This window comes from Haliotis cracherodii, unplaced genomic scaffold (assembly GCF_022045235.1).
Source record: "Haliotis cracherodii isolate W230 unplaced genomic scaffold, xgHalCrac1.p SCAF_5, whole genome shotgun sequence".
In the NCBI taxonomy this organism is placed as follows: Eukaryota; Metazoa; Mollusca; class Gastropoda; order Lepetellida; family Haliotidae; genus Haliotis; species Haliotis cracherodii.
The window spans coordinates 66,208,869-66,222,040 of NW_027266308.1; the positions used below are offsets into that span (position 1 = coordinate 66,208,869).

Sequence of the window (13,172 nt, forward strand, 5' to 3'; positions counted from 1 at the left end):
AGGAGCCGAGTGGGTGAGTATGGATTTACGCCGCTTTTCGCAATATCCCAGCAAGATCACGGCTTGGGACACCAGAGATTGACTTTACACATTGTACCTATGTGGAGAATCGAACTCGGGCCTTCGGCGTAACGAGCGGACACTTTAAAAAACGAGACTACGCCCCGCCCCGGGTAGGAGCCGAATGCACCAGGGAAAGACTTAGACATCCTGAAGGGATGGCAAACACGGTATATTCTGGTTGGCATATACGTTTTGAAGTGGTCATCAAAATAATGTTCAATGCTTTCAGCTGAGGTTCTATGATTGATATCCTTTGTTTCGAGAGTAGTAATGTGCGCAGCGTATGGACATCTTACACTACGATCTTTGTCTTTTGTCAGTGTAAGCTATAGTTTATGTGTTTGCTCGTGCTATATCACGAAAGAGTATAAACCTGTGGACACCCAAGATGATAGTTTTGGTGAAAATTGTGTGTAATAATGAAACAAAACGGTACGTGACTGAAGTATGGAGCTGCAGGGTACCCTATTTATTGTGGTGGCTGTAAACAATGACCATTATTGCCCCAACATAACTTCCTATGATTGTCAATAGCGTGTGTAGCCACCACATGCCCACATATACATTGTACCTCCATAATGCTGTTCCTCATGCCACCAGTTTCACGTTTGAAGCATTTCCGAGGGTAGATTTATGCATTCTCGGAACAATGATTGTGCCAGTTTTTGTAAATAGACACACTCCTGCTATAGAATGTCCCAGATATTACATCGGTTTGAGGTATGGATTCATGGCGAACCAAGCATTTCTCACCTTAATATAAACAACAAAAACTCTTTTCATAATGTTAATAAATCTCAGCTAAAAGCAGGGTCCATTGCACTCTGCCCACTGTATCGTAAGGCTGCGTATGTAACACAATATCAAATATCATTATGAAATCTGGCGTAATTTGCCAATAATACGTCTGTAAGTTTAAGTGCATGATATATTGGCTGATGCGTTAACCTTTGATCGGTAGATTTCATGAAGGTACGTGTCTTCTATATTTCTTCCTTATTTTCACGTGTCAGTCAGCAATATTCAAGCCATATCACGACAACCTGTAAATAATCAAGTCTTGTCCAGACAAACCGGTGGTTGTTGCTATTATGAGAAATACCCCACACCTTTAGGTGCCACCGGTGGGACGGGATACGCTCACCGTTTCGCCAACACCTGGTATTTGATTATGGTTCATAAACACATGCTTATGATACAGTGTGTTTCGTCAAATGGACTGTTCTTTTAGCAGAGATTTCATTCAAGTGTGGAATGCCATTTTTATTTACATTATTATTTAATATCGAGAGCATAGTGCATGGACACGACACTGCACAACATATGTGTGTGTAAATGTCTTTACGATGCATTTCTGATACGCACACATTCTATACACTTTACATTGCCAATTAACATGCACGATATAAATTTCCTGCAAATTGTTAAATAACTAAATCAATCATTCCATTGATTAATGCTTCCCAAGCTTGTCATTGTGATCTGACTCCCTGTATTCGTTTGGAAGATTCCCTTTTTTTCAGATGGAGATATGCTTGTAACTATTATTACTATTTATTGAAGGCTGGAATATGAAGATAATGACATCTAATTCAACTTTTATTTATTATATTACAAAACGATAATTTTAGTAGTGAGTGAGATAGTGAATATGGTTTTACGCCACTTTGGCACAATTCCAGCAATATCACTGTGGATGACACCAGACATCAATATATCAAAGTATGTCAATCGGTAGACTATATTTCTATCTATCTGAAGCTAGCCTGTTCAAATAAGATAATACTCGTCAATTACAATATGCAATGTACCTGAGAAACTATTGAGTATGAAGGACATGTTGTATTTTTATATAATCACATAATATGCTTGGATTATTTCAGAAACAAATAAGGGAATTATGTCTCTGAATTCAAAAAAATATGTAAACACAACTGAAAACGTCATCATCGTCATCTACTGCCAACACTAATTCAAACCGAAAGATCTCTCGTTTTCTCATTTATATTGTACATGAATTGAACTACACTTGCGTGAGAGTTTGTAATTTGATCCTCAATACATAGAATATATGTATGAACCGAGATTGTTTCATCGTTTGTGAAAAAGTTTATATCACTTTTCAAAATTAAAACTTCGATCATATACTAGTTTACGATCTGGCACAACGATGTCATTTTGATAGAACGTTACTTCAAGTTGAGGACATGCCTACCATTTTCGCGAACGCCGTGTTACATCATTGGCTTTTAGTGATCCATGCATATAAGTTTCAGAACTATTTTGCCTTATAAAGTCAAATGGAATTAGTCTCGGCAGATAATACAGACTATTTATTCTCCAGCCTTGACAGGTTTCTTTTCCTATAATAAGTATCAGGGGGCCGCGGGTGGCCCTGTCTTTTAGGGTGCCGCGATCCGCTGTGCAGAGTTGCGTCCCTTGGGCACGCCAGAAACCTATGATTGTGGGTTCGAATCCCGGCTCGCCCCGATTATGTTTCTATGTTTGTCAGCACCATGCCCGTGCTCGTGGGTTTCACCGATGTGGTAAACGTCTGAGACATGCACCACTTAGGGCTTTCCTCCAACATTAAGCTGACACGCTCTGATAAATGGAATAATGTTAAAAGTTACGCTAAACCCAATTCACTCACTCACTATAAGTATCATATACAACTAAAGCTATTTCTGATTCTGCCATATAAGGGCGACATTATATTTACTGTCACAATTATTTATTTAAATCTGATTTTAATTAAGATTTTTGGAATATGAAAAATCACAAGCGAACATTTGGTTTGACTATATATTTTAAATAGCTGTTCAGTCAAAAGTGTAAATCCGTATACATGCTCGCAAGTGAGTGAGTATGGTTTAAAGCCACTCGAAGTATCATTCACAGGCGACACAGAACGTCCTGATACAATTAGGGCTTAATCTGCCTATATATTACAATATCACGTACATATCCTCTATCCTTATTGTCAGATCATAAAGATTAATTTCATGTAATTTCACTTCATATCCTCACCTACAGAACGATAATCAATCAACATTCAACATATATGTCTCACTGATGAAAGGGGAAAATGCTTGCTTGTATCGTACCCAAGCGTTGAAGGTATTTCACGCTCACCGCTCAAGTAATTTCAAATTCTATCTTAAAAGACAATAGTAAACTCCTGTCTCTTCTGGAGAGGGTCGTCAAAATAAAGCATAGTAAGGTGGCACTAAGTGGAAACTTTGGAAGCTTTCTCGCATTTCGGTTATAACCAGAAGAAGTAATACGTGTATTGTCAGTTGTGCTGGGACTAGATGATTGGATAAAATTACACATAATATATTTGCACACTTCAGGCAAATAGCCAGGGCAAGTGCTTTGAGCACCAGTTGCCCCTCAATCTCTTAACATTTCATATAGCATTGTGATCTCTTAGCAGGACGTCAACGTTCATCGGGTTGAGATAAGGGTCCAGAGTCACAAGGCCATCTGAGCTATTGTCAGCATATGTCGCTGTGTAGGTGTTACAAGTATCATAACGCTTAGATCATATACAATTTCATACAAACTACTAAATTCAGTTGGAGCAAATTGATCAGCTATAGCACAATACTATGCATATTTCTAGAATTGTTTGCAACGTCAGACTAATTTCGCTTCCTCACAAGTATAAAGGCAAGCCAGTAACACTGTTTGGACGTTTACAAAATGAGGGTTGATTGACATACTCTTGAATTTCTGCAGTATGAAAACAAAGACAACATACCTATTTCTCAGTATTTTGTATTTTTGTCAATATTGATAAAATACTCTTCTTCCATTTCGCCATTTTTACACACTTCATGCGAGAAGTCAGTACATTTTGCTGTACAAGTATGAACGTGTAAGGCCTTTTATATGTAACCAGTTGATATAGTTTTGAAAGAAATCCTGATTTATGTAACTAAACAGAGAGATGAGCACAGACAATAACATAGCAACATAGATCTATGTTACATCTTCATAGTATCAGAGTTACCGAAATGTTACTGTCAATTTAGTTATGTCGTAGTCGCAGAATATATCGTTACGACAATAATGTGGACCATTCAGTTTGGATCTGGTATGTGCTTGTAATGTAATTCGTACATTGTACTGGATTCCAATGTAACATAAACATCAATAAATGAGAGAATTGCTGGCTCCATTTGAAAACATTTCATATACATGTAAACGTCAAGTTCATTCCTCCAGATCTCGAAGACGTTCTGTGTCTTCAGCAGAACACATTCAGTGAAATGAAGGGGAGAGGAGCAACATAGATCTATATTACATCTTCATAATATCAGAGTTACCGAAATGTTACTGTCAATTTAGTTATGTCGTAGTCGCAGAATATATCGTTACGACAATAATGTGGACCATTCAGTTTGGATCTGGTATGTGCTTGTAATGTAATGCCCATCCGTACATTGTACTGGATTCCAATGTACCATAAACATCAATACAATGAGAGAATTGCTGGCTCCATTTGAAAACATTTCATATACATGTAAACGTCAAATTCATTCCCCCAGATCTCGAAGACGTTCTGTGTCTTCAGCAGAACACATTCAGTGAAATGAGGAGAGGAGATGCAGGGTTTGTCTCGCATTATGATATACCTGCCAGCTAAGAAGCTTTATATCTAATGTAATTAAGAAAATGAAGAAACCAAGTGTTGCACAATTTAGATTTTAATCATGAATAAAATAATGTAAAACATTATTCGAAGATTTGATACACACACATATACTTTCTGAAATTACAAAGTGTGACAGGTTCTAATCCTGTTTATAGAATCAATCCACTAATTTTTTACCTTCTTGTAAATCACATGCTCTTTCTACATTCATCAGATTAGATACTTTTCCTAGGCGATTCACACACACTGACATCGATAACAATACGCGTTTTTTTCATTGATCAAGAGGATATTTTTACAAGATAGGTTATCTAAACATAAGCGAGAAGCCAGTACATGGTAGTGTGGCGCAATATACTATGAACATCAACCGTATTACAATAAAACAAGAACTACAGAACTATGTTATCTTACTGGTGCTAGGACGCGTCGTTAGAATATATGCATTTAAAAACTTTTCTCGGAAATGACATGTTGTCATATACATGTAAACGTGAAGTTTCTCCAGATTTCGAAGACGTGCTGTGTCTTCAGCAGAACACATTCGGTGAAATGAAGGAGAGAGGAGATGCAGGGTTTGTCTCGCATTATGATATACCTGCCAGCTAAGAAGCTTTATATCTAATGTAATTAAGAAAAGGAAGAGACCAACTGTTGCACAATTTAGATTTTAATCATGAATAAAATTATGTAAAACATTATTCGAAGATTTGATACACACACATATATTTTCTGAAATTACAAAGTATGACAGGTTCTAATCCTGTTTATAGAATCAATCCACTAAATATTTACCTTCTTGTAAATCACATCTACATTCAACAGATTAGATACTCTTCCTAGGCGATTCCGCATACTGACATCAATAACTATATGCGTTTCTTCATTGATCAAGAGGATATTTTTTACAACATATGTTATCTAAATATAAGCGAGTACATGGTACTGTGGCACAATATACTATGAACAGTAGCCATATTACAATAAAACAAGAACTACAGGATAATCAAATCTATGTTATATTACTGGTTCTAGAATATATGATTTATACAAAACAACTCGGTTATTACTTCCTTGTGAAAGTACCGGAATAGGATTCATATGTGCCAACAGGTGCTTGGGCTGTTATTGTGGCATGAATCTCTGATGTGGTGCCCGGTACGTTGACTGTGACGTCAGTGTGACGTGTAGTGTACAGATGCATGTAGTCGCTGTAGCCCATGCTGGAGCCCACACTGATGGTGTAGGTGAGGTGGTCTCTTCTCGGATAAAACACATCTCGAAAAGATACCGTCACACTGTCCGAGCTCCAATGAACTAATGCGTTCCTTCCTGTGTGTATAAACATGAATGAAACTGATAGAGACGAATGTTATTTTGTATGCAGCGTGTATAATGTGTAAATTCAAAATATTGTATTCATTGCATTGTAAATGTGTGAATGGTAATTTATCTACCCAAACTGGCTCCCACAGGAGATATCGCTTTGGTGAGATCAAGCGATATCTACATTGTAGATATCGCTGCAACCAAAATGCATCACAATGCTTTGCAGACCATTGTGATGTCATTGGTTACCATGACATCACAATCAAATGAAACCACGAATGGCTTTGCTAATGAAGCTGTTAGCAGTACGTGTTACACTTAAGACACTGCATATTACAAAGTTGGAAGAATGATGTTGGATGCTAAATATAATCTCAACCTCTTGTCCTTTGATATCAAATACATCAACATGAGTTGATAAACGTGGAAAAGCTCCGAGGCTTGCCGGACACTCGGACAAAAGCCACTCGGGTGAGATTTTCTTTTTACTTCACTCAGAATACTTGTAAATTCTAAACTTGGAACATCTGATAAGCTACTGTCGCACGATTAGTGTTGGCACCATATGTAGTGACAGTTCAACAGTACCTGTCAGTTTTGGTGCTGAACTGTCTGTAGCCACTGAAGCTGATATTACTTCACTTATTTGCTGGCGCATGTTTACAGCTCGAACCATAGCTGTATAGTTCTCCCCATCCTTCAGCTGCATGCTTGACATCTCACAGTACCTCAAGGTGGTGTTCGTCCATACCCCAATGCCTGTTACCCGACACTGGTAGTGACTGACGGACTCCCGGTCTGGCCATGTCCACTGAAATGCAAGAGAGGACATAATAGACTGCGGCACGTCTTTCCCATGCTGGCTGTAGCTGTTCTGCACCACAAAGTCAACACTGCTACCAGCAGCCGATGGTGGTCTGAAGAGAATTTGTAGTTCGTTTGATGTGACAAGCATGTCCAGTTCCACGCTGTTGGTGCACTGTATGTTCATGTAGAGTCTGAGCCCGTGGGATGGATGTGGAACAGGTATCTGGCATGATGTACCACTCTTGGAAATAACCCAGCTATGGAGATCAGATGCCAGTCTCGTGTGACCTAAAAACATATATTACGTTTTCAGAACGATATCTTGTCACGACACATATATGTAGCATGGAAAACTATGCATAATGTTGGCATACAAAAGTAAATACATGGAATATATTACAACACACATTTTACCTAAAGCACACCAGCATGTATCAATTCCTGATTCATCGTCTTCAGCTGACCAGGATCCCGATGCGTGTGTTGTTTCAGAAGGTTTGCTACCAGAATAAACAAGGTGGACATTTACATCTAATATTTTGGGTGGAGTATGGTCGAGCACAATGGGGTCAGAAAGATAATGTGTCCTCAGTCAGGCACCATTCTCAGCTATGACTGTTGTGTAAACTGGCGTCCTATGGGGGGCAGTCACCTCCACCAACTGGTGGAACCCAACCTCTGCATGGTGAAGGGTCTGTAGCTGAAACCCTCCTGGTGTTGTACCAACTCCAATCTGTATGTTCTTTAAGCCGCTTTCAGGGTCCATCAACCTTGTGCAGATACCTAGAAGTGAGGGCGTAAGTTGTCGTGTTGTTATTACATCTGACCCTTGTGTTCTCTCTTTGTCTGTGCATAGCTCCATTTCTATATTTGCATCCTGGAAGGTTTCTTTACTCTGAATAGTAACTTCTAAAACAGCTGAGCCAGGCATAGTTTCTGAACCAAGTGTAAACTGGTATTCAGCACAGTACAGTGTGTGGTTATATCTCAGAACAAATGGGATCTGGATGTGGATGCCACCAACTGAAAACAGAGCCTCTTCATGATTAAGATGATCTCGCTGAATGGAAACCCTCACACGATAATGTGAACCTGTGTCTCGAGGTAAATCAACTTTAAATACATTCAGGAAACCAGATGGAAGATTATTTTCCTCAAAGGATATGTTGGTGATGGAGACATTTGTGAAGTTCTTACACACAAATCCATATGGAGGAGTCGCATCAATTAACACGGGAAGGGATGTCACTTCGTCACTGAGATGTCCTGCAAAATCCTTTGCTACTACAGACGCTGTGTAATAGTGTCCATGTTTTAGATTCAAGGCATCAAAGATAATCGAGTTCCTGAGTGTCACTGTGGTGTGAGTTACAGTTTTTGATGAGTTGTCTTCCTTCAAGTGAACTTGATACTGCTTTACACTTGAGTGATGGTCTTGAAATCCATGCCACGAAACACCGAAGGATGAGTTATCAGACTGTGTCAGTCTACTTCGATGATATTCAGTGTTGAAGACGTGTCCACCAACTGGAATGTCTGCATCCACCACAAAACCATCAGAGATGACAGTGGCAGACATGTTTAGGGAGTTGATGGCGCGAATGCCCACATAGTACTTGGTACCATGAGTCATATTTACCACAGGTAAGGACATAACTGTGGTCAGGCCTACACTCTGATATGGCAACAGGTCTGTACCTGGATAAAAAAAAAGCTGTTATAGAGATTACGAAAATGAATACGCATGGGATAATATGATCGTAACTGCAATATTTCTCCAAAACTACCAGTATTTATTATTTACCAATCAAATATTAAGATATTGAATATTGAACTTACCATATTTTGTAACACCAGCCCAGACTATGTATTCCTCGATATTTGTTTGCGTTTCCTGGAACAATCCTTGCCAACAGGCAGTTATGTCACTGTGATTGCTGTGGAAGATGTCAAAGTCTCTGTTGCACGATGAATCTGAGTCCTTTAGCGCTCTGCCTCTCCTCACAGAGGGGGGTGTGTGGTCGACTCTTATGCTTGGGGATGTGAAGACTCTGTATTCCGAATCTGAGTACCAGGCCCTAATGTAGATTACATAGTCTTCTCCATGTTCAAGGGCTCGACCATATGGCAGACAGTGAACAGTCTCAGTCCTCTTTCCAACATCATACCAGGTACTTTCACCAGCTGTAAATATTCCAGCCCCAAATGGTTCGTTGAGCAGCCCCATACTCCATTCATATCGTTGTATGTCAAATGTTGTCTCCCAATGTCCAGCAATACAAGATAGAGAAGGTATAGCATAGAAGCCAGATTGGTTACGGGCTCCAGGATATATTCGGACATCCGGATGCTTGTATGATGTACTATTAGACATATCGTGACAGTCTACGGGTGTAGAAGGTGGATTACATTTCCGCCCAACCACAGCACATGTACAGTCGTCAGTGCAGTAGTGTTTGTCACAGGAGTGGCGCTGTAGTTCCAGTATTCCTTCACGTCTAGTCTTGATATTTGTTGCTACTACTGATACTGTAACTTTACCAACTGGACTCAGCAGAAGTGCAGAATTCTCAGCCCAAATAGATAAAACGATTTTCCCGCCATGAAGTGTCTGTGTTAGCTGGATTGTGCTTGACTGCTCTTTCACTGATGGGTCATGATTGACTGTGACTGTATCATGTGTTAGCTCGGCGCCTTCATACGATGTTCCCACATTTATATGGTAGCATAAAATGTTTGATTCTGCATCTGAAAAGCCATACCAGGTCAGATTGACAAATGTTACTTCGGATCCATTGACGCTCATGGTTTGCCACGTTAGTGGTGGCTTAAAGCCTCCCAGTATCGGAGAAGTAGAATCAATCAGAATGTCGTTGCTGTGTGACGTTGTACACAAACCTGCTCGGTTACAGGAAGTCACTGACAGTTTATATTTATCTCCATTCCTGAGTCTCTTATCTTTCTGTAGAATAAGTAGGTGATTGGTCTGTGGTCCTAACGTAATCTGTTCAACTGCTACTGCTGCCTCGTGGTATGTTTGAAAGGTAAGTATGTGCTTATGTATCGGACTGCCATCGTCAATGAACTTCCACTTCGAATACAGGAGACTGTTATCCCATTGTATAGTGATATTGTCGGGTCCATCTGGTGCTGTTGACATGAACACTGGTCTGTCGATGGCTTTTGGTGCAGTGTCATCAACTTCAAAACTGGGTGAGACAGCCTCGACAAACAGACCCACGGGGTTATACGCTCTTACTGTGACAAACAGAGGAACAGAAACCGGCAGGTGCAGCCCACTTGCCAAGTAGGAATCGGAGAGGGCTGTGTTGGTGAAATTCATAATGTCACAAGAATGTAATGTCTGTCCAATACAACACTCAAAGTGATTGATTCCTGTCTCTGCATCTTCAAAACCAACCCATTTACTGTGGACATATGATCTGCAATTAAATGATGTCATTAAAATATATAAATATGTATTTTTATTGTTGTGTCAGTCTTAAGAATTCCAATAACGCTTGCCCCTGTGCATAAACTTGACTAATATGGGAAGACAACGAAACTGTCTTCTTTTATTCTAAAACATTCAAAGGATTTGCTTGAGTTTTTGCAATGTCAGAAAAGAACTAAGTTCAACTCGGTCAAAACATTTCATTTTTCAACTTTGTTCACCACAATCCAACCTCAACGAAAAACAATTCCTTGATATATGGAACATTTATCACAAACATGGTGACTACAGCTATATTTACATGTCTATCTTCAGAGATATCCATAACTATCTTTAGAACAATTTGTCAATTAAGAAAGCAAATGCTCTCTGAATTTCCGTAAAAAAAACAATATGTGAAATCAATGTAACATTTGGGTGTAAGCCTCAAAGTCAAAAAGTAGACTTTGCCATGGGCACCAGTTGCGCCCTCATTCTTGCTGATCTGTTTTTTTAATGCACAGGAATCGGAATTTCTACTCAGATTGTCAAAACAAGGTAATTTGGCCAAGAAGTATTACTGAATCCTGTTTCTGTTTACCGATGATCTGAAATCCTTAAATAACAATCAAGCTCCCTGGACTAGAAATAAAGGAGTCAAGTGAGGCCTCCTCGTCCAGTTCATATTTATATCTATGTGCGAGATTCAGAGTGACAAACACTCCACAAGACTTTATGACAGGAAGGATGAATTAAGCTTTCCATTATTCAACTTTTACTTTATGTGGAGCAATTTTGCAGCAGCTCAAGCCTTTTACTTTTCATGTTCAATCGAGCATGCTCTTCCTCCAGTTAATCCAAATAGGGCCATACGTCCCTTTCTCAGAAGTTGTTTGATCGAGGTTACAACATTCAAGGACTTGGTAAAGCTTTTAAAAGGTGAACAATTGACTTGCCTTTGCATGTGTTTATGATGGTGCCACTCGTTGGGCTGGATACGTTGACCTTTTCGTGAATACCCGATATCATGACTTTTTGATAGTGATTTATGAACACATGCTCATGATATAGTCGGAAACGTACAATGGACTCTGCTTTTATAAGAGACTTCATATAAATATGCAAAGTCTTTTGTCACTTTTATTGTCATTTGCAAATTGCATTTGTAAAAGAATGTTCAGATAGGGAGGCTGATGCCTTTGATTATATCCGTGAGTGAATATATAGTTGACACAATAATTATCTTACTTGATACACTATAAATAATTCACCTGTGACCGTGATATTTGTTATGAGTGTCAGTGTGACCGACAATAACAACACCAGCTGCAGGAGAGGATCCATCCATAACAACGCCATCAGAAGATGCAGTAACACAGAGCCCTGCATTGTTACATGCCTCTACTGTGCTGTAATACTTCACTCCAGGGATGAAGGCATGTGTCCAGTTATAATCTGAAACACATTTCTATACATTTTACTTTCAACCTTTGATATGTCATGTGTTTTACATGTAAACAGAAGCTATGTAATACATTAACAGTTAATTAGAACAACGTTGATGCTCTATACTTACTTGTCTGAAGCCCAACAGACAGAAGAGGCTGGATATCCAAAACCCCAGGTGAAGTTCCAAGTCCTATTCTGTAGCCCTGGATCCCTGAGTGAGGGTCGTCAAATCCAGTCCAGTGGCAGCCCAATTCCGTTGTGCTTGTTTGATAGTCTACTTCGTCCTAAGAGAAATGACAAATGACGAATTTTATTGACATGGTAAGAAACTGCATAAACAAACCAAGTGATGTTCAGTCTCTGTCAAACGGAAAGGATAAAAGTAGAAACAAAAGGGAAGTTGCAATAAATCTTCGTGTCTGAATGTAATGGAGAATGTACCTGGATGTGGTGAAGTGAATGAAGTAAACGCCTATTCAATTTATCATTGGAGATGGGCTATAGTTTTCTTATTGAAATGTGACACACTAAAACAGACCATCACCTTAATGCCATCATAGCCATCTCGAAGAACACCAGCATGTGGTTGGGAGTTGTCAATGATGAATGCCTTGGATGTGCAGAGAGATTGAAGCTGGGCATTGTTGGTGGCCTATAATTTCAAGAAAGACAAAGAGAAATGTGCAGCAACAACGATCATGTTCAAGCTTCAACAATATGCTTCATAAAACTATTCTTACTGTTACCTTGATTCTAATTTCATAAAGAGTTCCCTCAATAAATGTATCATCAGTATGAATGATTGTAGATTTTGTTCCAGTGCCAAAATGTAGATGTAGCGTCTCTGTGTTGACTGGGGTGATCATATTTAGATGGAAGGACTCGATGCCACTTTCAGGGTCGTGGATATTTCTCCAGTGGATGTGAAGTGTCTTGGTCCCCAAAAACTTCTTGTGTGGGAAGAGTCCTTCAACATGGATCTCACCACATACAGGTGGAGTAAGGTCGGCTATTATTTCAGGAGAAATACTCTCTGTCATATGACCGACATGATCTTCAGCTGAAAAAATCAGTTTGATGGATTAGGTGTTCTGCGTATACACGCACAAATGATATAATGTTCCTGACTAAAGTTTCTTCTAAAGTGAAGAAGTGAAGTTTTATGAATTTCTGCAAGATTGTCGAACTGTCGGATTTGTTTGATTGTCGTTTTCGCGAACATCTTTTATCATTACTATATTAGATCGTGATTCATAAACACATACTTATGATAAAGGCGTTATCATACAATGGGACCCGTGAAGATCTGGGGTAGAATAGATCTTCAGGAACCCATGCATGCTGTAAAAGGCGACTATGCTTGTCGTACGAAGTGACTAACGGGATTGGGTGGTCAGGCTCGCTAATTTTGTTGATGCATGTTATCGA

At 39.3% G+C, this 13,172-nt stretch overlaps 1 protein-coding gene across 1 annotated transcript in view; it reads right to left on the reverse strand.

Annotated features, from left to right (window-relative positions):
• Positions 1-5,792: 5,792 nt before the first annotated feature.
• LOC139443206 (uncharacterized) overlaps positions 5,793-13,172 on the reverse strand; it is a 37,865-nt gene continuing 30,485 nt past the window's right edge. Inside the window, 8 exon segments of the mRNA XM_071224173.1 lie at positions 5,793-6,058; positions 6,644-7,150; positions 7,277-8,560; positions 8,702-10,305; positions 11,567-11,750; positions 11,872-12,028; positions 12,289-12,396; positions 12,491-12,804. Of these exon segments, the coding sequence (XP_071080274.1) occupies positions 5,793-6,058; positions 6,644-7,150; positions 7,277-8,560; positions 8,702-10,305; positions 11,567-11,750; positions 11,872-12,028; positions 12,289-12,396; positions 12,491-12,804 (4,424 nt within the window).